Below are 26,107 nucleotides of genomic sequence, written 5' to 3' on the forward strand. Positions count from 1 at the left end.
GCAATTCTGCTGAACTCACATTTCCCATTGAGATGCCCTATAACTGCTGCTCTGTAAACTTATCTTCCTGCTCCCCTGGGGACCACCTGAACTACCCAGCCTCCTCCTGTGGCTCTTCCTATACAAGCAACCTGGTCTATAACACTGACCTCTGCTCTCTCAGCACCTGCCAGCAGGGCTCATCTCTCTACAGTGACTGCCAGGAGACCCACTATGAGCCTGCCAGGTGTCAGACAAGCTACCTGGTGTCCAGTCCCTGCCAGGCATCCTGCTACTGTCCAAGGATCTAAATACTCTACAGTCCCTGCTGGATAACTTACTCTAGTTCTGGGCTTTAGGTCCAGCAACTGCAGCTCATTGAGCTCTGGATCCAGAAGTTGCTACTCACTGTGAATCTGTGGCTTCAGACCCCCTGAATTAATGGGGTCTGTTGCTTCCCTACCTTGGGCCATGTACCCAGTTTCTGCCACTCAATCTAGGAGCATCTAGCCATCTTGTAGCCCACCTACCTATGTGTCTGGCTTCTACTGATCAATTTGTTGAGTTCCACTACTTTCTAAACAAAGTCACCAAAATGCCTACTCAAAGTTCATGCTCATTATTTCCATTGGCACCTATCATCTTAGTCTTTGATCACTAGTTCCTTACCCAATCTCTTTCCATCAGGCTAACAGACTGATTCCTTAAATCTTGAATTTAATGATCTTAACTTCAAAAATAAGTATAATATCAGCATTACCAATGGAATTTATGGTAATTTATTATCTGCACAAAATACATAAAAAGGATGATAATCCAACAAACTAATTCATTCTGGCATTGAAACATTTTTATATGATTATTTATACATTTTTGACCAGACTTTGTGTTGAGTTAGATTTAGCAGGCTCTAAATAAAAACCCAGCATGCATGTGGGAGTAAATTTTGGAAGCCTAAAAATTACAGATTTGATCTAATTTATTTGGATAATGGATTTTTTCCCATTTAAACTATAGTTACTAGGCATCCATGTTTTGAAGCCTTAGAGTTTTTTTTGAATGAAAATCTCAGAATCAGGATTAATCTTGATTCTTTTAAAGAGCATGGGTCTTATCTATGCAAACAGAAAAGATGCAACTGTGAGTTGACAGATTCATGGGGAGTTTCATGAATAAGAAAAACATTTAGATTTACACAGTAAGAGTAATAAATGAAAGAAAAACTAAATAAAAGACAAATTTAAAAATGTACATGAGCATTAAATCAATTCTGAGTTTACTGAATATATATTGTTAAAAAATGACCAGATTCATGTTTCTGATGTAATACACTTTTCCATATTGTGAGAAAATATGGACAATGATTCTTAGTGGGAAGTGTATAGTCTGTGATTCCATATCAATGCTTCCTAAGCCCAAGCTAAATATAGATGTGTCACAAAACATGTTTCTACAATATTTTCTTAGCCTCTTTGCTGAAAACTCCATCTTGTCCTGCTTTATTTTACCCCATATTCCTGCTTGAAAAACAGTCACAGTGCTGGTAAATGACTTAAGCTTAAGAACAAAGACTTGAAGGCATAAATTATTCATAGGGTCAGCTGAATGAGGACATAATGCGCTGGTCTAGGCACGACCTGTGCAGATTGGCACACCATTTGTACAAGTATGATATGTCCTCTAAAGAACATGAGAAAGAGGACCCTCATGCCCAAGTGCTTTATGAGCAGTCCTTGGCAGAATATGCATTAGCAAAGAGAACCAAGGTGCAAACCTGGGCATGCCCTTTGTGGAAGCACAGTGAGGATTCTCTGAAATGCTATGCATAGATAGCTAACTCAAATGCTAATGATTGTTAAATGCCTAAAGATCAGAGTAAAAGCTTAACCATCTACCAGCTATGTGACTTTTAAAATAATAAAAGAACATTTAAAATAATAAAAAAAAAACCCCTATATCCTGCATCTACAACCCCCTCCTCACTTGATGTAATCCTAGAGAGCACAATAAAAGCAGTGTGGTTTCTTGTGACAGGGCTCTTGCTCCCTGAGACCTTGAGTCTCCCAGTTCCCACCATTACTTAAGATAAATGTCTCTGTGTCTTGTTTTATGTTAACTTTTTTCCTTAAGTTTCACAGCACTCATTCTTCAGCCCCATCCTGCTGAGCTGGTCTCGGCACAGATGGAAACTAAAAAGCCCTTTATACCAGCAGCCTTGACTGTTTCTTTCAAATCTCAATGTAAAGTTGGAGAAATGATGTATTTATTCTTGTGGTAACATTCTCAGCTTTCATGGGCCAATTATTTAATGAAACCGTAGGAGACTAAGCTAAATAGTTTACTGAGAAACAAAAATGATTAGTGCTAAATTCAAAGTTCAAAGAATACGCTATTCATTATTTCTTTAGGACCTCAAATAGATTTGTGACAAATGTATATATTTAAAATTCAGGTTATTTTAAATAGGAGGAAATGGATACTTGAAGCAGATCAGAGAATTCCCCAGTCATGCGATCAAAATTCTCTCCAAATATCTCCAAATATTCCCTGGGGGACAGAAGACAAGAATCTCTCCTTATTGAGAACCACTTATTTAAACAAATGCATAGAGAGAGAAGAAAATGATAGATAGATAGTAGAGTTTAAGAGAATATGGATCAGAGTGGAAAAATTTAACAAACATGTATTTGAAGTCCTAAAAACAGAAAAGAGAGAGAACGAAGGAGAAAATGTTACAGGCTTCAAGTCCTCTTCAAGGAGATTTAACCCAAAAGCTTCTGGCCATGTCTCATTATAATGCACTTCCCGGACCTTAAGCAATTTGGGGAGCTCAATACCTACTAGGGAAGGGAAGGAAAATTCCCATTCCCCACCTCGCCTCTATATAACCTGTTTCCCATGCAGATAAAGGTCTTGCATGAAACCAGTCAGAAGATCCAATATGCCCCATACAGAGACCAAAAAACACTCAGCTCTTATGAAGGGTGTAGGGGGCTGGGGACAGGAGAAATTGGATGTCCGCTCAGGTCCACAGAGTGGGGATATAAAAAGAATTGTAAAAGGGAGGTGGGCTCTCATTTTACCCACATGCATAGGCACATGCACTCTTTCTCTCTCTCTGAAAACATACTTTTGCTTTAATAAACTGCAAGTTCCTACTCCAGGGTGATCTTCTCTCTCTCTGAGGGTGTAAATAAGATTTGTTATACACTGCTGTGACTTGAGTTTGATTTTGACCCTTAGCTGCTTCTGTCCTGAAGATACACCCCTGCCTAGAGAGCTTTCCTGCCTCCATACCTACATGGGGAAACCACTGGCTCTATCTTGGTGCCACTGCAGCACTTCCCAGCTGGAATAGTCCCCTGCCAGACCACCCACACCAAGTCCTTGCTGTGTGTGTGGAAGAATCAAGAGAAACAATGCAAAGGGACCTCACAAAAATATAATAGGGAGGAAATGCTAAAACTTTCCTAAAACAAAGTCAAATCAATGCTGCAAACTAAAAGTTGGATAAATAAAGAAAGTATAACACCCACACATACCTAAATCTGAAGAACACCAGGGACAAGAGAAACATTTCTAAGTTACTTGAGAAAGAAAGTTGATTTCCTTTAAAAATAATAATAGGACTGAAATATGAATTAGTTACAAAGATAACTGAATGAAACATTCAGAATTCTCAAAATGTAATTTTCATACTGGGATACTATGCTCAGCAGATATGTGCTTCAAAACTGAAGATAATTTCGGACAACAGTAAACTGAGAGAATGTCTCACCAGCAGACTGACACTAAAATATACGCTGAAAGTTGACTGTTGCTGAGAAGGAAAATGTATTTACCTGCCAATAGGGAAAAAAGTCTGACATTAAGATATGAGCTGTATTCGTCTCCCATTCTTAATAATGTTACTTTTTCTTGATTATGGTAACTCATCCATGGACATATTTTTGATTTTTCTGGGATGCAAATGACTCAGTATATTTTGGGCGAATAGAATAGAAATATTTTCTAGATAAAGAACAGAAAAGACACTATCTAGTGGCACCAATCTTAATATTCCAAGTCTTGGCTTTTGATGCTTCTCCTCTCATTAAGATGATTCATCAAATTTGAATCCTTTGAATGGTTGCTGAGTTAAAAAGCAACTCCAATAAAACAATTAGTTGGGTTAAAAAAAGCAGAATCTAAAATATATAATGGTTCCACAAACCACAGATCTGAAAAAAAAAATTAGTTAGACAAGAGAGGTGGAAATCTGCCAACATATATTTGGAAGACATTAGTTCTATAGCTCAGAGCAAACATTTTAGTTTTAACTTCCCCAATATTTTTAAATGTGGATTAACAATTTATTAGGAAAAAAGTACTATCTATGGAAGCATACATTATACCAATATAATAACTGGGCTGCATTTGTTAATGGTCTGAGGGTTTGTAGTTTCATTAAAATGATATTTGTTATTTGCATCTTATTATAAAAGAATAACTAGAGAAGGAGGAAAAATAGGAGACTGCTGAGATTGTAGATTAGTGTAGAAAAAGACATGACCGAAGAAGGGAGAATTCCTAAGGAAAATGCATTGACTTCAAGGTTTTTCTTTTTCTTTTTTCTGCATTTTAGGGCTGCACCTGCGTCATATGGAGGTTTCCAGGCTACCAGGCCAGGGGTCCAATTGAGGATGAAGCCACTGGCTTACAGCACAGCCACAACACAGGATCCAAGTTGTGTCTGCAACATATACTACAGTTTTCGACAACACTGGATCCTTAACCCACTGAGCAAAGCCAGGGATCGAACCCTCATCCTCACGCTGAGTCAGGATTGTTGAGTCCCTCCAAGCATAGTAGTCCCACAAAGCAGTGAATTCGCTGAAATCTGTAAGTTTTCGTGTTTTATATTCAATTTATTTATTTATTTACTTACTTTTTAGGGCCACACCTGGGTGTATGGAATTCCAAGTCTATGGGTCCAGTTGAAGCTGCAGCTGCTGAACTATGCCACAGGTGCATCTGTGACTTACACCACAACTCATGGCAACACCAGATCCTTTAACCCACTGAGCAAGGCCAGGGATCGAACCCACATCCTCATGGATACTAGTCAGATTCTTAACCCACTGAGTCACAACAACAACTTCCATTCAATATTGTTTAGATCAAGAAAATTTCTATTTTCCATGTTGATATATTTTCTTTGAATCATGGACTATGCTATGGTCTGATGTTTCTGTGCTCCCCTAAATTCAAATGTTGACTCTTAATTTCCAAAGTGATGGTAATATGAAATGGAGACTTCCTTAGAAGAAGAAAGCCCAGATAACTCTTGGTCCTTCTATCATTAAATTTATGGTGAAAGTGGGGCCATCTAAGAGAGGGTCTCATCAGGCACCTAATGTTCTGGCACCTTGATCTTGAACTTCCCAGCCTCCAAATCTGAAAGGAATTAATGATTTTATAAACCACCCAGTCCTTGTAATTCCGTAATAGCAGCTGAAAAGAACCAAGACAGATCATGCACATGTGTATTTTTATTTGACATCTGGAGATTTTGTAGCTACCATTTTCCACTGCATCCAACATTTAATTTGATCAGTTTTCCTAATGGTGTTGGCCAAGTTCTATACACTTATTAGTTTTTATTTTCTTCTTTCATATCCTTAGCATTGTGAGTGTGATATTCATGGAAGACTCGCATCTTTGTAAAAATTATGATCATTTTTTTATCACTCATGAAGTTTCTATGGCTGAAATTAATAAATTAATAGCTTCCTTTTGGGTTGTTTTAGATGATCCATCTCATTTCTTTCAATATTTCTATGTGCTTTCGTTTTTATTGCTTACCCTTTAAACCAGGATATTGTGGTTCTTTTTAAACCTTATCTGGCATTCTGAGTCTTTGTACTGGACTCTATTCCTTTTATGTTTCATGTAGACAGAGATATGTATATATATATGAACATAGGTGTGCATATGTATATATGTAAGAATTTATGTCTAACAATTTATGATTATTTGACCTATTTTTAGATTACTTTTGCTTTCCTTTTTTGCTTTTTTATGATTAACAAAATCTTTAATATTCTCATTTCCCCTATTTTAATGTAATATCTCATTGTTGTACTGAATTTAGATCTGCTTAGAAATTTTAATACATTCCTGATTTATTTCTGTTTAATAGGTTATTATTTTACAAGCTCAGCAATAATGCTGAGACTTTGAACACTTAAATCCAATTATTCTCCTTTTAAATATTGTTGTCCTCAGTCGTTTTAATGCCATATATATTTTAAAACCAAAAAATCTTTTCAATTATTTTTTGTAAAGTTTGTATTCAAATATAATTTATGTTTATCCACATATTTATATTTTAATTTTTCCTTCATTTCTATGTTTCTCTCTGAAAATATTTTCTTTGTACCTGAAGAAAGTCCTTTGGTTTTTAGTTTAGAGAGCTCATTTAAAGTAGATATTCAAGTGTCCTGCACTGAAGAAATAATCTTAAGAAAATGGTCTAAGTAAGAAAGAGGATGTTTGATAATAGGGAAGAAAATGTAAGATAGAACATGATGGGGCTGCAGTGTCTACCTGGGGCTATTCTAGTGGAGCAAGACGTCTGGATATACTGTAAAAACAAACACCAAAAAGACAAAATGCATTTTAAAATTCATCTATTTGGAGTTGTTTTGACTTGATGATAGTTTTAAAATAAGGTAGAGTTCCTGCTGTTGTTCAGCATTTTAAGAACCTGATACAGTGTCTGTGAGGATGCAAGTTTGGTCCCTGGTCTTGCTCCGTGGGTTAAGGATCTGGCTTTAGGGCAAGCTGCAGCATGGGTCACAGATGTGACTTGGATTTGATGTTGCTGTGGGTGTGGGGTAGGCTTGCAGCTGCAGCTCCAACTTGTTCCCTAGCCTCCGGAACTTCCATATGCCACAGGTGGGGCCTGAAATAAAATCAGGTAAAGGAGAAACCTGAATGTTTCATTCTGTCCTCTGTTATTTATTTCAACCCACCTCAATAGACTCATTCTTTTATTTTCCTCAGAAATGCTCAGATTGGTCTCTATTTGTAGCTGTTCCAATTTACTGCTCTTGTACCTTGTTTCCAAATACTCAATCAGGGTCCCCTCTGTTCCTAGACTTACTCCTCTCAATTTATAATTCTGTTGGGTCTTATCCAATAGAAATGAGATATTTGCATTAATACTTAATACTTGGAAATTAATTTTGGAGAGAAGAAAATAATAGTCACAGGTACATTCAGACTTTAAAAGGCTCTTTAGGACAGAGCAGTGTCTCTAACCAAATAAAAAAGAAATATGATACCATTTCAATCTCCACCCTTAGAAGGAATGCATAGCCCAGCCAGCCAGAATCAGATATGCATGCAGTGTATACCAGGAAGGAAAGGAAGGGCATTCCTGGTGGTGCCAAGAATGTCATTACTAAAGAACGGTCATAGCATCTGTTTCATCAGAGTAGTTTATTAACTGTGTTATAACAAAAATTATTATGGTACCCATAAATACAACGTGTAGGAAAATATCCAGCTGCAATTACAGACATGGTGACTGAGATAACACTATGTAAATGAGGGAGTAGAAATATAAAAATGATGACGTTGTAGCTGTTAACACCTATTGCCGAGAGGATATAAAAGCCACTGTCCAGGAGGTAGAAATGAACCACGGAATATTCTGTCAAATTCAGCTGAACTCATATCTTCTGTTAAGATGTCCTATAACACCTGCTCTGGAAACTTCTCCCACTCCCTTTAGGGACAGCTGTGCTACCCATGCTCCTCCTGTGGCTCTTTCTACCCCAGCAATCTGGTCTACAGCACTGACCTCTGCTCTCTCAGCACCTGCCAGCAGGCCTCCTCTCTCTACAGTGGAGGTACCAGACGTCCCACTTGGTATCCAGACCCTGCCAGATGTCCTGCTACATACAACCAGAGGTCCTCCATGCTCTACAATCCCTGCAGAACAACTTACCCTAGGCCTCTGGGCTTTAGATCTAGCAGCTATAGCTCCCTGAGATCCAGATTTAGAAGCTGCTACTCATTGGCCTGTAAATCCAGTGGCTTCGTGGAGACACTGGCTTCCCTTCCACATACACTGGAGCCCTGGATCCAGATTCTGCCATCCAGCCTATTCTGGTTTTCAGCCAGTCTGTGGATCTGACTTTTAGAGATTAATTTATTGAATGCCCAGATCGTTTTGCAAAATACAAACTATTTTATTCTCACAAGAATCAACTCTCTTCATTGCCTCCAAAGACAAGCTGCTCATCAAACTTTATAAGCTTATATTCTAGCTTATAGAATGGTTCTTGCAGAATGAAAAACTAGGTTATATAGCTCCATTGCTGATGAAAATCATCCAACTTTAGATAGCCTTCAAAAATTAATACCATCTAATCATTTTAAGCAAATAAACACATTTATTCTAGTATCCATATACGTTGTTATTATTATTACAATTTTTGGCCAGGAGTTTTTTTTTTTTTACTGTTTATTGGGTTTATATACATAAAAGATTAGTTCACTTTCCAAAGCAAGCATTTGAAGCCTAGAGATTAAAGTATTTAAAATAAAAGTTTTGGTCTTTAAGGTTTTTTTTTTGCATTTTTATGTAAACAATATAAATTAACATCTCAAGAGCTATAAAAGCCTCATTCTTTAAACCATGTGAGTCCTTATATCCCTCTTCACAGGAGAAGAAAAGCACAAAAGTTGGTGGCTAAATATGGAATGCAGAGAGAGAATAAAATTTAGATACATGCTAGGTTTGTACATAAAACTAAAATTAAATATAAATCTAACTTGTGGCTGTATATTTTTGGAAAATACTAAATATAAAGTTTGAATAACTTTCATAAAGTTCCTCTAAAGTTGGTTGGTAAAACTGACCAAATTTGTGAATCCCAGGGAGTACTTTTCCATGAAATTAATTTCTTTACTGTATGTAAGAAAGATGCCAATTATTCTTGATGTGAAGGACTTTGCTTCAGGATGTGTGGGTTTTTAGCTCTATGTTCTCCAGTGGCTCATACTATATATGGCTGAGAAGCACAAGAAGATGTGAGTGCAAAATGGATATCCTTTATTTTTATTTTTTATAGTCATTCTCTAATCTTTTGTAGGACACAAATTCCAGAAAATGATGCATTGCTATCAGACACAGTTTGGAAAGTGAGACAAACCAAATGATAAAAAGTTGTTATCTTTGTGTTGAGTTAAATAAATGTTCAAAGAGATTTTCAAGTAATTATTTCTTTAGAATTTTAAATAGCACTCAGAGGAATATAAATTTTGTGTGCCAAAATATACATATATATGTATAAGCTCACAAAAGCTCAAAGGGAGTCAAGATCTGGCCAAAGATCCCAATATTATAGGGAAATTGATGTTCACATTTTTCCTGAAAGATGGAGCCTACTATAAAAAGCAAGACATAAGTAGTATAGCATGGAATAGAGAAAGCTTGGGAAAAAAAATGGAATAGAAAAGCCGGAGATATATAATGTTACCTGGAATGTTGAGGGAACGTTTGGGCAATTAATTGCAGTGAATGGAAGGTTAATTTGGTAAATAGTGTTAGTATTTCTAATGACTGCACATTGCCCTATCATTTTGAAGTTTCAAATTTGAAATACATTAATTCTAGGTTTCCTACCTACCTATTAAATTTACTAGAACAGATTTCTAGTGATAATTGTCACTCCAGATTTCTTGTCTATTCTAAATATTTTTGCATATATTTTGAAAAATAAATATTTTTGCCAACCATCCTTATATAAAGAAGTGTAATGTGATACTGTTTACCAAATATAACTTTCGTCAACATCAGACTAGGTAGTCCAAATTACTCATAAAACCCTAATAAAACTGGATAAAGTAATCTGTACACAAATGCTGGGGAACTATGAGGTTAAGAATTACCAGATTTTTTTAGAGGTTTTTAAGTCAAAAGAAATGTTGGTATTTGTGCTGATTTCTTCCTAGATTGTCCACTAATCCCAAAATTGTTAATGGTCTAAAGTGTGAATGAACAGACTTAGATCCCCATTTTAAGAAGCTGGGAAAACAGGTAAACATTCTAGGCACTTGAAGCAATCTAGAATTTTAAATACACTATTAGAATTTTAATGGTAAGCAAAAAGAATTTTTTTTACAGGAACTGAGGTCAACCTTTGAATGACATCAATCTTGATGATATGAAAATGATTGCAATCTTACAACACCGTGGTACATCCCAAGTAAATTCTTCTGCAAATAAACCCAACTGGAGCTTCAAATTACTTATAGTAATTGATTAAAAAGTATCAATGCTACAAAAAAGGCAAGACATGAGCAAAACAGGAGACAACACAGAGTGCAAACAAGTCTACAGGAGAACTAGATAATGAACATATTAGAAATGCATACAATAATAATTGTGATTATTATTCTTATGAAATTAAATACAAGTTTAAGAAGTTTGACTGAGTGCTAGAATATATAAAAATAACAATGAAAATGTGAAAACTGTAAAATACAGCAACTAAAATGAACAAAACTCAATGAATTCAAAGGCAAACAAAAATAGTCTAAAACCATAGGCCAATATCCTTTCCAGCTGAAATAAAATAAAATAATGAGCTCATATTAGGGAATGGCAGCATAACTGGTCAAAATGTAGGCAAACTAGAGATTCAATCTAACTTTAGTTTATTAAAATTGGAGGCAATGCCTGCCTAACTCTATTATTTGAGGAATCTTACTGATAAGACTTTACCTTTCTAACATGCAGAAATGAGGACTTACAGTCCCATGAAAACATTGTCCAAATATTGTCATATGTCTACATGTAAGTATATATGTATCAATTATATAATCTTTTGTATAAAAGCAACCATATGTGCATAAAAATATAAATATTTGTACCACAAAATACACTGTTCTTTTGTATGCCATATCTGTAATGCAATAAAATCTTACAGAAATGTCAAGAAGCACATAAATGTTATTACTCCTATCAAAAAATAACAGTCAATGTGAGAAAATTCACATTGAATACATATATTGGAATTAGTTGACACAAAACTCTAAAATGACCACAATGGATATGTTAACAATTTAAGAAAGAGATTGTATAATTGATAAAATAAGGGGGATTTTAAGAAATATAGACATAAAAAAACTAATGGATATTTTCAAACAGAAAGTTAAAGATTGGCAAGGGGGAGGGGGAGGGAGTGGGATGGATTGGAAGCTTGGGGTAATAGATGCAGACTATTGCCTTTGGAATGGATTAGCAATGAGATCCTGCTGTGTAGAACTAAGAACTATGTCTAGTCACTTATGATGGAGCATGATAATGGGAGAAAAAAGAATGTATACATGTATGTGTAACTGGGTGACCATGCTGTACAGTAGAAAAAAAAATTGTATTGGGGAAATAACAATAAATTTTTTAAAAAAAATAATTTTATAATATTTCAAAATATCCTTCAAAAATAAAGAAAAATGAAAACATTTTCAGAAAAAAATCTTTAAAGATTACCTATAAAATAATTAACTTGACTCTGACTGATTTGATTAGCAATCTAGAAGTGGTTGCGGTGGGAAAAGTACTATAATTTATGGATAACACTTCTCATATCAGAAAGAACTGGATCCATATCTAAGGAATGCAGACTTAGAAACAAACAAAAATAATCAAAAGTCAATATTTCCACAGTAAAGAGGACATATATTTTGAAATTGCACAGTTTTATAATGTTGACAAATAATTCATATATTTTTTTAATAAATTGCCCTTGGAAGCCTACACTGTATAGAATAATCGATACAAAATTGGAACTGGGTGGACCAGGATCTGAGTACCTGGAAAGTCTCCTTCAACTGAAATTCCCATCATTCACTGTAACACAAATGTGGATTTAGAGATGAAAATACACTGGGAGAGAATGAGGCCAAAAGGCTCTCTGGTACAGAGGATATGAGCTAAGATTCTGTACCCCTTGAAACAAATTTATTAACTTTCTACTTTGTCTACGAATAATTGTGCTCATTCCTCATCGTGTGATTACTCACGTTTGCCATGAGGACTGTTTTGAAAAAGCAATTGAGGAAGGCTAAGATATTTACCTCACTTACTGGAGAAAATGGAAAAAAAATTAAATTCTGCTTTGGAATATAGGAAAATAAATATTTTCCAAATAAATGTAAATTTATTATGTAAATTTTGTGAAGCTACTTGTCACTTCTTATAGAATATTTCTTTTTAAAAATTGAAATATTTGGTTTTATTGATGTTCACAAAATATAACTTTTGACCTTGTTGGTTTTCTTGTTTTATATTAACTTCTATTTCATTAATTTCTTTTTTTTAACCTTTATAATTTCTATCTAAAAATTACTTTTGGATTAAATTACACTTTTTTTCTAACTTCCTCATTTAAAGTCCTGAAAAATTGATTTCAATCTTTCTTGAATTGTTATACATACATTAAAATAAAAAATGTTCCTTCTAAACAACTGTATCTCTAACTTTCTAGGTTGTATCATCACTATCACACATTTAAAAATATTTTCCGGAGTTCCCTTCATGGTGCAGTGGTTAACAAATCCGATGAGGAACCATGAGGTTGTGGGTTCGATCCCTGCCCTTGCTCAGTGGGTTAATGATCCGGCGTTGCCGTGAGCTGTGGTGTAGGTCGCAGACGCGGCTCGGATCCCACGTTGCTGTGGCTCTGGCGTAGGCTGGTGGCTCCAGCTCTGATTCGACCCCTAGCCTGTGAACCTCCATATGCCGTGGGAGCGGCCCAAAGAAATAGCAAAAAGACAAAAAAAAAAATAATAATAATATTTTCCAATTTCTATTGTTCTTTTTTCTTTGATGTTTGAATTATTACAAATGATATTGTTATATAAACATGAAGTTCTTTTTATTTAAAACTTTGTAGTGTAAGTTTTAATTTTGTATTTACTTATTTTTCACCTTTTAAAAATATATTGCCAGTAGTAACCTGAACAATAACCCAAATTTAAAGTCTAATGCCAGGATTTGTGATAGGATTTATTTAAATAGATTTTGTCCTTAAAATGAAATTCACATGAATTAAATGTAAGAAACCCCCTTAATCCAAAAATGATGTGGTGGTTTATTACCTGTTCATTTTCTAATTTTGTTCTCTTGTATATATGTGGGATTAAAATGAAAGATCAATATTCTACTATGAATGGGCTAATCCTAAATGTGTGCAAGGTCTTAACTAATGTCTTCAGAATTTTAAGTACCTTAACATAGTAATTGCCTGGAAGTTGACAGTTTGAAAACACCACTTTCTGTTACTGTAAATCTAAGAAGCAGAGGAGAGTTGAATTCACTCATGAACAACTGATTATGTGCCTGTATTGCAGAGGGGTAATTTCAGAAATTGGCATATACACTAGTTATATAGAAAGCAAGGAAATAATTTAGTTTATAGAGTTTGGTTCATATTTAAAAAAATAAATAAATGAAGGACTAGTGTATATTTGGAAAATTGAGAAAAGAATGCCTGTGAGCTTCCAGAAACTAAAATGGAATTACCCTTATGTAGTTGGCAAAAGGATCTGAATTTTACATTTCAACAATTAGCTTTCAGTCTGATTCATTTCTATAAGTGTGTGTAAGGAGATTATTCCTGAACCTAGGTGAGAAGAGTCTAGGTTCAAAAAGGCATAGGTTTCATCTTGCTGCCTTCCCAGGTCTCAAACTCAAAGTAGCTGAAAATGAGCTCCTAGAGTAGCCCATATGTCTGTTTTGGTTCTATCACACCATGAATTTGAATGCTATTTGATTTTTTTACGGTTGCTTTCTAAGCCAATATAAATACAAATATATATATATATATATATATATATGTATGCATGTATATATAAAACTTCGGGAAATAATAAGTTTCTAAAAATACAACTTGTAAATGAACCAAACATAAAAATAAAATGCAATCTTTTTATAGATGTAAGGGATTTTTAAGAAATTTCCTATGCATTATTTCACTATATCCTCAAGCAGACTTGTGAGGAATTCACTTATTATTTCCAGGGTTCTTTTAGCACATGAGAAAAAAGAGGCTCAAAGAGAATCATAGACATAGATGATATTTCTTTAAGGAAATGAGGATGTTCCACTCTCTTCCTAAGTGCCTAAAATATGAGAGACACAAGTATCTGTATCACAAGTTGAACTTACTAACTGAACAACTGAGAACTTGGGACCTAGAAGTGTTTGTTTCTAGGTCTCCCATGAAGTTAATAGTAGGGCTAATGACAGAACTCCTAATTCCAAATTTTCATTTTATTTTTTGGCCAACCCCATGGCAAATAGAAATTCCTGGGCCAGGAATCAAACCCGCCACTGAAGCCCCAGCAGTGACAACACCATATCCTTAACCACTGAGCCACATGGGAGCTCCTCAAATATCATTTTAATGAAATTTCAAGAGAGCCATATCTCTCTCCTCCTTCCCATTATCATCACTATCATTGCTACTAGATTGCTTGGGAAATATTCTTGGTTTCTAAATGGCTACTGGGAAGTCTCAAGAAATTAAAATAATGAAAGAAAATATAGAACATTTTATTTGGCATTCCCTGACGGAGATTGAAATGGTAACATCAGGTGCTTCTCTATGAATGCACCCATATTTTTTTCATAAATTCCAAAATCGGAGTTCCCGTCGTGGCGCAGTGGTTAACGAATCTGACTAGGAACCATGAGGTTGCGGGTTCGATCCCTGCCCTTGCTCAGTGGGTTAAGGATCTGGCGTTGCCGTGAGCTGTGGTGTAGGTCGCAGACGCAGCTTGGATCCTGCGTTGCTGTGGCTCTGGCGTAGGCTGGTGGCTCCAGCTCCGATTCGACCTCTAGCCTGGGAACCTCCATATGCCGCGGGAGCGGCCCAAGAAATGGCAAAAAGACAAAAACAAAAAACAAACAAACAAAAATAAATAAATTCCAAAATCTTTGAAAACGTTATAATCCAATTCGTTCTTACATGCAAATTCCCATTTTTCTAAGTTGGGACAATCTCTGCTAATCGAAAATTACCTGAGTATTTCAGATGCAAAAGTGGTTCTCTCTCTCTGGAAATACTCTAGTTAAAAAGCAAATTTTCTTTTAAAGACAAACCAAGGATAGATTCAATAATAATTATACAGCAATAAAGTGTTGTATTCACACACAACTAGTAATTACAATGTTAGAAACAGAAAATTTGTAATATCACAACTAGTGCTGAAGTTAAATATAATAATGTCTCATTTAAGGATGTAAGTATCAGAGTATAAAATTTTTTGTTTCTCTGTTTCTCAAGACACTGTCCCAATCCCATAGAAAAGCAGTTCTAGAAACACTCAACTTCTACTCCCAAGTCTTTTGCAATATTCTGAATCTATCAGGATGGAGATAAGTTCCTCCCTATAGTGTAGCAATAATGCTCCTGGGTCTTTAGTGCCCTACAAAAGTTGCCCTGCTCTCTGTCAGATTCCCATCAGCTCTCTCGTAGATCCTGTAGCTACTAGTGCTCTGATTTTCTCCTGCTGCATTCCTTGCCCTTCTGTTAACACTCACTGATTTTGTGAAATTTGAATTCAAGGGTTCAGTTCCCAAGCTCCTGCTGCCTAAGCAACTTTATTTCCAGGAATTCCCAGTTTTTTTTTTTTTTTTTTTTTTAAACCAGCCAGCATGTAGTTCTTACTTCTAGGGATTAATATATTCAGTTTCCCAAGAAACTCATCATGAGTCATTTCCATGCAATTGATTTCACCAATTTCTATTTATTTATTCTTAGCGATTACAGATAACAGCTTTGTTCTCTCCCAAGTTTAACTCCCATACTTTTTATTAGTCATGCCTCAGTAGTACCTTGTCAAACATCTTGTCAACACCAGTCAGTTCTCAAAATAATATTCATTAAGCCCTGTTCTTGGGAATGCATGGTGAACAAATATCCTATTACATTTTTCCCAGGAAGAATGCATTCATTCATATATTTCTCTATATTAAGAAAATTTTAAATTTTTTAAAAAAAATGTGGTTCCCATTTCTCTGAACTTACCATCTAGCAAGGTTAACCAAATAATGATTTAATTACAACAGTAATTACAACAGTGGAAACGTATTTTCAATAAAATTAAAATTTAAGGAACTAAAAACTGGGGGGAGGGAAATGGGTCAATGTGTAACAATCCTACACTTCTGCTTAAAAACATTCAATAGCACTTGCTGTCTTTAGAAGAAAGTGCTATTGTGAATTAGACACAAATATCTGCAGATAAAGGCCCCAAAGTCTCTCTGGCCTAATTTCAAGTCATTGTTTTCTTTCCCCTCAATGACCAGACAAAATGGCTTTCAGTTTTAAAATGCACATCTCAAGACTTTGATCCTAAAAACACTTTCTCTGTAAGCCCCACCTATCTATGCCCTCTTATTCTTTAGACGTGTTTCAAATCCTGTTCCTCTGGGAAATTTCTTGATTTCTAAGACAATGTGAGGTTCCCTTGATGTATTTTATCATAACATCAAGAACTCATTCACAGTTCATTATTTATTTAGCATTTGTTTTCTCTATTAGACTTTTAGTCCAATTAGAACAAGGAATGCTATTTTTCTTAATATATTTTTCATTATGGAGTAATACATAAAACAATTATATTTAAAAATATATTTAATAATATATTTTCATAGCAGAGTATCTGCTCATGAAAATGTTTAATGAAAAAGTTTAATGAGGAGTTCCCGTCATGGTGCAGTGGTTAATGAATCTGATTAGGAACCATGAGGTTGTGGGTTCGATCCCTGCCCTTGCTCAGTGGGTTGATCATCTGGTGTTGCCGTGAGCTGTGGTGTAGGTTGTAGACATGGCTCGGATCCTGCATTGTTGTGGCTCTGTTGCAGGTTGACAGTTATAGTTCTGATTAGACCCCCTAGCCTGGGAACCTCCATATGCCATGGGAGAGGCCCAAGAAATGGCAAACAGACAAAAAAAAGAAAAGTTTAATGAGAATTTTGTGAAGATAACAGTACTGACAAAATGGTGTTCTGAGCTGTAACTAAATAAAAAAAAAATGGGGGTAGAGAGATGGGGAGGAGAAAGCTGTTCTCTATAATCACTAATGAGATAATCAATAATGAATAGAAATTGTTGAAATCAGGTGCCTAGAAATGATTCATGAGAGAATTTCCTGGGAAATTGAGTGTATTTATTCTTGGAATTGAGAACTGGAAACAAGTTGGTAGACAGATGATAGAGAGCTTCTGAAACTTTAGGTCTGTGGGCAGCTGCTTGGGACTCTTGGTTCACAGTCTGTGATGTTATTTTCATTGATCTTTTCTATGGTTTTCTTCATTTCTATTTCATTGATTTCTGCTCTGATCATTATGATTTCTTTCCTTCTACTAACTTCAGGTCTTGTCTGTTCTTCTCTCTCGAGCTGCTTTAGATGTAAAGTTAGCTTGTTTATTTGAGCTTTTTCTTGTTTCCTGAGGTAGGCTTGTATTGCTATAAACTCCTCTTCTGCTGCATCCCATAGGTTTTGGATTGTCATATCTTTGTTGTCATTTTCTTCTAGGTATTTTTTAATTTCCTCTTTGATTTCTTCAGTGATCCGTTTGTTGTTTAGTAGCATGATGTTTAGTCTCCACGTGTTTGTGTTTTTTTGCAATTTTTTTCTTGTCGTTGATTTCCAGTCACATAGCATTGTGGTCGGAAAAGATGCTTGATATGATTTCAATTTTCTTAAAGTTATTGAGGTTGGATTTGTAGCCCAGGATGTGAACAATCATAGAGAATGTTCCATATGCATTTGAGAAGAATGTGTATTCTGTTGCTTTTGGATAGAATGTCCTATAAATATGCATTAAGTCCATCTGATCTAATGCTTCATTCAGGGCCTGTGTTTTCTTATTGATTTTGTGTCTGGATGATCTGTCCATAGCTGTAAGTGGGGTGTTAAAATCCCCCATTATTATTGTGTTATTGTTGATTTGTCCTTTTAAGGTTGTTAGCAGTTGCCTTATACATTGTGGTGAACCTATATTGGATGCCTAGATATTTAAAATTCTTATATCTTCTTCTTGGATTGAGTCTTTGATCATTATGTAGTGAGCTTCCTTGTGTCTTAAAATATTCTTCATTTTAAAGCCTATTTTGTCTGGTATGAGTATTGCTACTCCAGCTTTCTTTTGATTCCCATCTGCATGGAGTATTTTCTTCCATCCTCTCACTTTCCATTTGTATGTGTCCCTAGAAGTAGTGCGTCTCTTGAAGACAGCATATATATGGGTCTTGTTTTTGTATCCATTCAGCCAGTCATTGTCTTTTGGTTTTGCCTTTTCAAAGCATAAAGCAGGAGGAATCTGGAATCCAGAAGCTACTAGATATAAGCCAGATGATTGTGGTCTGTCTGCTCTTAGTTGTATAGATTGGGTTTCAGTTGGTCAAAATGGATGATCACTATACAATTCACCACACTGTAATTGTTGAAATATAGAAAGAATAAAATCTTTACCTTGAGAAATTTGTAATGTACTAGAGACTTGGAACAGAGGATGGTGCCATTTCCTGAGTAATAATGGCAAGATTTCAGCTCAGGCACAAATATAGGCACTTTTGGTATAACTTTATAGCAATAATAAAACATTGAGACATTAGTATATTCCAAAAGTTAGAAAGTGTTCCACTCTTACATCTCAAAGAGGAGATATTAACAGAGGAGACATCAGCTTGGCCAAAAAAAACTACTGCTGTTTCCCATGAGTGCTCTGCTATTGCTTACATTTTGAGGTATGAATTTTTGTTATTTCTTTTGGGTGGAGATAAGAAGCTTGTGACTAACTTGGACCATTAAAATTCATGAGAAAGATGGTTTACAGAAGGATTTACTGTTTACCATTTAAATATAATGCAATAGCTGATGAATTTTTCTCAATTTTGTCATTATTCCTTAATTTTTTTTCCTTTAAATATAAAAGCACCATAACTATTTCCTAAACACGAAGCAGAATAAGGAGCAGAAAAGAAGATGAAAAAGAGAAGGGGCATGTGAAAGAAGGAAAAAACAGAGAATGGTAGAGTTGGATGGAATAAAGTAGTTTTACTTTGTAACTCTACAATAACTTGCTGTGTAATATTTAGAATTTTTGTTTAACTCTTCTATGCTTCATTTTACACCTTTATAATATAAATAGTTGGATATGATGAACTATACAGCACTTTTTATTATTTTATGTTATATCACATTGGTAGTGGAGGAAATAAAAAGAAACTGATGAGAAGACTGAGAAATACTTATAAGACTAGGATTTTTGCTATGCTTCTCAAATTCTGATCCCATTTCCTAATTCTAGAGATGTTTGAGAGTCTTATAAAATAAAGACTAGGAAACATATTTAAGCATTACTTGTTCTATATGAAGATTAAATTTCTAGTTATTATTATACTCTCTATGTTAGTACCTTACTTTCTATAATACTTAGATATGATAGAAAAATGGCATAAAAAAGGATATCCAGTTTTATTTCAATATACAATTGAAATATTCTTTTTTTGCTGATAGTAAAGCTTTCTTATTTTCAACTAGATTCAGTTTGTATGTTGGCTAAGAACCCAGGTGCAACTTCACACCTGCTGAGCCTAGTTCCTTCCCATCTAAGTTTGTTGCCTGCCTTTTTATACAAATGGTGATAATTTGAGCAGATTGAAAATAGTAATTGTGGTACAGGGATTTAGTCAATTAAAAAATGAGAAAATTTCCTTCACTGTGATTATCTAAAGCTCAGTAGTGCTCTTTTTCTAAAAATGTACACCCACACACTAGTCTTTCATTTTAATATCCTTCGTGAACAGACCTCATTATAGTCTAAATTTTATTCCTATACTCTTAAACCACTTTCATACATAATGTCTTTAGAGATACATGGTCCGTGTTTATTGTGTGAATAAAAATATTTAAATTTCTTGACATTCTTTTAGAGAAAGTCTGTATCTAGAAACTGTAGGCATTCAGGGAAAACTCTTGCTTAAAGAAGGAAACATATCTAAGCTCAACCAAAATTAGTGCATAGCCCCCAAACATGAACATTCCAAAGCCCATTAATAGAAGCAAAGACAACACAGATCCTAGTTGACACATTACTGATAAATAACAACTTTCACAGCATATTTAGATAGCAGAATAAAGAGTTTATTAAAATAAAAGTATTTGACTTTCCATTTATCTTTGGGAGAAGTGGAAAACCATAAATTCTATTAATAATGCAATTTGCATTTCTCATTAATTTTGTAGGTTGACAGAGTTAATCTCTCTATCACCCAGCAAGTGAGAGCTGGAGACGTAAAGAATGGCAGGTGACTGGAGAATATAAGAATACATTCAATGGTGGAATTTAAGATGACAGATAATCTCAGCAAAGAATCTGAATCACTCATATGGGTTTGGCTCTTCTATAAGTTCATCAGTAGAAGCCATTATCTACAGATTGGCCAGTAACAAGATGAATGGAAACCCCTGGAAGGAAAGTTGATTGGGTTCCAGTAGCTGGATCTGCAGCCTAGGGAAGGGATGTCACAGATTCCATAACCCAGGGGTCTGAAGCCCCTGGATCCACAGCAACTTCTATATCCAGAACTCAGGGAGCTGCATCTGCTGGAACCAAAGCCCAGAGACACAGGGTAAGTTGTCCAGCAGGGACTGCACAGTGTGGAAGTCCTTGGATGGTAGCAGGACATCTGACAAGGGCTGGAGACCACAAGGGAAGTCTGACACCTAGTAGGCTTACAGAAGGTCTCCTGGCAGCCACTATAGAGGAAGGATCCCTGCTGGCAGGTGCTGGGACAGCAGAGGTCAGTGCTGTAGACCAGGTTACTGGGGTAGGAAGAGCCACAGGAGGAGCCTGGGTAGCACTGGTAGCCCCCAAGGGAGTGAGAGGAGAAATTTCTGGAGCAGCAGCTGTAGGACATCCTAAGAGGAGGTGTGAGTCCAGTTGAGTGACAAGGAGAAGATTCTGAATTGGATTTCACCTTCTGGACAGGAGCATATATATACTCTCAATAGTAGGCGTGGTTACATACAGAATCATTTTTTACATATTTGTACTCCGTCATTGACACATGTATAACTCAGTAATCACTGTAATTGCAGTTGGAATAGTTTTCCCCTTATTTGATTTATGGATGCTGTAACTTTGGTGTTATAGCCAAGGCCAATAAACTACACCTATGTTAGAAATTCTATGACTATTTCACATTAATGCTTATCCCATCATAGTCAGAAAAATATCTCCTTTTCCTCTAGTCATAGTCTTCAGGTGCTTTATTTCTGGCAATGATGAACAAACATTTTTTTCTCAAATGGTGAATAAGATAAAATTATTTTTCTTCTTTATCAGTGGATCAGAGACACAACTTTGGCCTAAATGAGGAACCTACTAAATACCAATCTTATTTTTCCCCATGTTTTCTCATTCTTCAAAATTATTGTCCACCTATTATATTATATTACTGCACATGTCTCAGATATAATGGAGAAGAAAAATATCAACCAGGACAAACTGAATATTAGTAATGGCTACAACCAGAGAGGAACTTAGACAATTATTTGGAGACATAGTGACAGTGAGGGACAGAACCAAGACAGAGTCACAGGGCAGGCTAGTTTGGGCCCTCACGAAAATGATCGAAGAGCTAAGAATTATTGAGATGAGGGAAGAAAATAATTTTTACATTCAGTGATATCTGATGAGAGATAAGTAGTCTTAACAAATTTTCATCTGTATGTGAGGCAGTGCCAAGAATTTACTTCTCAAATCTTCATCTACAGGAGGTTTGACTAACCAAGAGCCCCAACACGCTATGGCCCAACCTAACACTTCATTGGCATGGGTGACTTCTTTTCCATGGGGCTGCTTCCAGGCAATGACTCAGCACAACAGAGATATTAGAAAAGCTTGTTCCTGAGACACACAGGACTCCTCTGAAGGTCAACAACTGAGGATTTTCCAATGGCCTTGAAGAACTATCCTTAATCTGTGTGGCTACTTGGGGCACTTCCTTCCCTGTCTCCTTCACTCTGGTCTGACTTGTATGGAAGTCTGACAACTCTCCTAGGCTTCTCCACTCTCTCCCTAAATCCTTTTCACATGGACATCTCTCCCCAAAATTCTTGTACCTTTAATTACAACTCAGTGTCTGTTTCTTGAATTACTGGTACTGACACAGTAATTTATAAAGTGACTTTTGCCCTCTAGACTATATCTCTTCTAGGTCTTGCTGATTTGTTACTAAGAAATCTATGTGGTTTAGCTGATTTTCAATTTCCACTTGTTTTTTTAAACAGTAAATTCTGCTGTTCTATCATTTTACACTTTTGTTTAATCTAGGCTTAATGTATTTTATTATTTTCACTCTTTAATATGGATATGAATTAAGTTATTTTCAGCCATTCTTCTAAAAAGTATACATTTAAGACTAGAGCTTTCCCACTTAAACAGTTTAATTTTGTTATTTCACATTTTATTGTGCTTTCTTCTTTGTGAGTGCAATGTTTAGAAGCATAGTGCTTAATTTTCAAATGCATAAGGATTTATTAGTTAATTCTGTTTTTCCTGTTGCTATTGCCTCTTAGCTTAAACCACTATGGTCAGGATATGATCTATTTTAGTAATCTTCTGTGGAAACTTGAAAAGAATCAATATTCTGAAGTTTTGGCCGAAATATTTATGCATATTAATTAGGTCATATTTGCTAATAATGTTGTTAATATTTTCTATGTTGTTAGTGTTTGTTTGTCATCTATTTGTATCAGAAGAGAAAAGGAGTGTTAAAATCTCTAGTTGTGATTGCAGACTTGTATATTTTTCTTTGCAGGTTGTCATTTTTGCGTGTGATGGCCTGAGTCACATTTTTAAAAATTGATTTATTGTGTTTGGAATTTCTTGACACTTCTTTAATTTGTGTGTCAAAAAATACCCAGAGACACTTTGTTATTTTGCATATTAAACATTCTAAATGCTTACTTAAATGCAAGGGAGTCAGTCATTAAATTTTGGCTTTAAAAATAAAGGAAGAATAAGATTCATAATACAAAGGGGAAATTCTGAAGAGAAAAAAATACAGAAAATCCAAATACATTGAATATTGTCTACACTTTTAGAATTAAACTAAATGTTTTGTGGATGGTAAAGAATTCAGACTAGACATTCTCTATTGTACATAACAACCACGTTTAACAAATAAAATTATTTCAATTATTTAATGATTAAAGAAAACAACTTGGGAGTTTAGTTTTGAATCATTTGTTGCAGACTATCTCTGGGTAATGTATGCTAGGACCCATTTTCAGCCTTCTCATGTGTAGGCCAGCTCTACTCATTTTCCTCACTACTATTTCACATGTGAGATGATGCCTTTCATCAATTTTGATAAATTCTCAATCATAGGCTGTTATTTTCTGAGATATCAATTATAAGCAAAGTAAACTATGAGACTGTGTTATATTTCCCTCTTACAGTCTTTTCTCTATTTTTAATCTTTTTCTCTCTTTATGCTTTAGTTTGGAAATTTCCTTCTACCCAATCTTCCAATTCATTAATTGTCTGTTCAACAATGTTTAATCTCCTAATAAAACATAACAATTAGGTTTGTAAAGTCAGCTTTATTTTGCAAATTTGTAAAACTTTCAACTAGACTATATCAGAAAGAAAGAAAGAAAACTATCACTATTTGCAGATGACATGATACTATACCTAGAAAATCCTAAAGACACTAGCAGAAAACTATTAGAGCTCATCAATGAATTTGGCAAAGTCACAGGATTCAAAATAAATAACAGAAATTGATTCCTTTTCTCTATACTAACAATGAAAGATCAGAAAGCAATATTAGGGAAACAATCCCATTTACCATCACATCAAAAGAATAAAATACTTATGAATAAACTGACCTAAAGAGACAAAAGACCTGTATTCTGAAAACTATATGACACTGATGAAAGAAATCAAAGATGACACAAACAGATGGAAAGATATACCATGATCTTGGATTGGAAGACTCAATATTATCAAAATGACTATACTACTCAAGGCAATCTACAGATTCAGTTCAATCCCTATCAAATTCCAAGGACATTTTTAACAGAACTAGAACAAAATATCTTAAAATTTGTTTGGAAGCACAAAATACCCAGAATAGCCAAAGCCATCCTGAGAAAGAAAAATGGAGCTGGAAGAATCAGGCTCCCTGACTTCAGACCATACTACAAAGCTAGAGTCATCAAAACCATATGGTATTGGCACAAAGACAGAAGTATAGATCAGTGGAACAGGATATTAAGCTCAGAATTAAACCCACACACTACTAATCTATGTTGTATGTTTTTAAGTCAATGTTCTCAATCTGTAATTCTTTCAACATAATTATCCTTGATAATATTTTCCTATTTCCTATGGTTAAATTCTTCATATAAGTTATTTTAATGCCTGTTTTTGACATGTTCATTATGTGAATTGTATATTTTGGATTCTATTTTCCACTGTTTTCTTTTGTTTGGTCTTATTTTCCCATATCCTTGTTATATTTTGAGGAAGCAATAGACATTTCATATGTACTTTAAAAACCTAGATGTCTTTACCTTCCTCCAGAAAAGAGTTATTTATGAATTTTGGAAGGCTCCTAGCATAAGGATACCAGAATCTAGATTCCCTTACTCTAAATAAGGGATTGAGATGATTCCAACCTGGGCTTCTGTTCTTATAAGAAGCTACCTATTAACAGCTCATTTTAATTCTAGAAATTGGTTCTCCAAAGTCTGGAATATTTCCCATGGTCCTAACTCTTTGGTAAATTTTAATTTAGTTTCTCTGGCCCTGTTAGTTTACAGAAATTCATTTTCTTAGCTGATGCTTTCAAAATCAGCATCTCATTTTAAGTGAATAGCAACCCCAGATGTAGACTCACTTCTTTTGATTTCAGTTCTGATGCATGTAATATCTCTGTGACCCTGAAACACTGATATTTCTCTGAAGTTTTCAAGCAGATTTTTTTTTTAATTCTCTAGCTTTTCTATTTTCTTTTATATATATATATATATATATATATGTTTTTTTTTTTTTTTGTCTTTTGTCTTTTGTCTTTTTTTTTTTTGTTGTTGTTGTTGTTGCTATTTCTTGGGCCGCTTTTGCGGCATATGGAGGTTCCCAGGCTAGGGGTTGAATCGGAGCTGTAGCCACCGGCCTACGCCAGAGCCACAGCAACGTGGGATCCGAGCTGCGTCTGCAACCTACACCACAGCTCACGGCAACGCCAGATCGTTAACCCACTGAGCAAGGGCAGGGACCGAACCCGCAACCTCATGGTTCCTAGTCGGATTCGTTAACCACTGCGCCACGACGGGAACTCCAGCTTTTCTATTTTCATTTAAAGGAGTGGTTCAATATTTTAAGCAATGTTAACTTGTTAATTTTATGTAAATTTGATATTTATTCATGCTTAAAATACATAAAAGTTATTCAAATAAATGAGTAAATTATTAGTATTAATTAAGTATAGTATCACCTCATCCTCAAACAGTGAGTTTCACTTCTTCTTTTCCTATTTGGATTCTTTTTATCTCTGTTCCTTTTCTGATTGCTGTGGCTAGGACTTCAAAACTATGTTGAATAAAAGTGGTGACAGTGGGCATACTTGTCTTATTCCCCTGATCTAGCAGAAATTCTTTTATATTTTCACCACTGAGAATGATAGTAATTGTGGATTTGTTATTTATAGTCTTTATTATGTTGAGATAGGTTCCCTTTGTACCCACTTTCTGGAGAGTTTTTGTTTTTTTTTTTTAACCATAAATGCATGTTGAGAATGAATATGTATATATGTATTACTGATCCACTTTACTGTACACCTGGCACTAACAGAAAAGGAAGAAATAATAAGACAGTAACTACAGTGAAGGTGAACATTTAAGTTTGTTAGAGTAGCTTAAGCGGTAATAGATGTCACCACAAATCAGAAAATTTAAATGCTGCAGTTGTGGGTACCAGCTTTTCTATCTAACTCTGTCTCCCATTTCCATACTACTTCCAGTGCCTTATACTGTGTTACAA

General features: G+C 35.1%; 2 protein-coding genes across 2 annotated transcripts in view; one reads left to right on the forward strand and one right to left on the reverse strand.

Moving 5' to 3' along the window:
- Positions 1-32: 32 nt before the first annotated feature.
- LOC100625168 (keratin-associated protein 13-1-like) overlaps positions 33-26,107 on the forward strand; it is a 28,945-nt gene continuing 2,870 nt past the window's right edge. The window contains exon 1 of the mRNA XM_084989991.1: positions 33-228. Within this exon, the coding sequence (XP_084846117.1) occupies positions 33-228 (196 nt within the window). The remainder of the gene's footprint in view (positions 229-26,107) is intronic.
- Positions 20,481-21,020, reverse strand: LOC100625768 (keratin-associated protein 13-3-like). Its single transcript, XM_005657139.3, has one exon. The coding sequence runs from the start codon at positions 20,970-20,972 to the stop codon at positions 20,481-20,483; it is 492 nt and encodes a 163-aa protein (XP_005657196.3). The 5' UTR covers positions 20,973-21,020.

The sequence above is a fragment of the Sus scrofa genome, chromosome 13, assembly GCF_054392235.1.
Source record: "Sus scrofa isolate SSC_HxYL_T2T_F1_AM1 chromosome 13, Sscrofa_HxYL_maternal_Yorkshire_Landrace_v2.0, whole genome shotgun sequence".
In the NCBI taxonomy this organism is placed as follows: Eukaryota; Metazoa; Chordata; class Mammalia; order Artiodactyla; family Suidae; genus Sus; species Sus scrofa.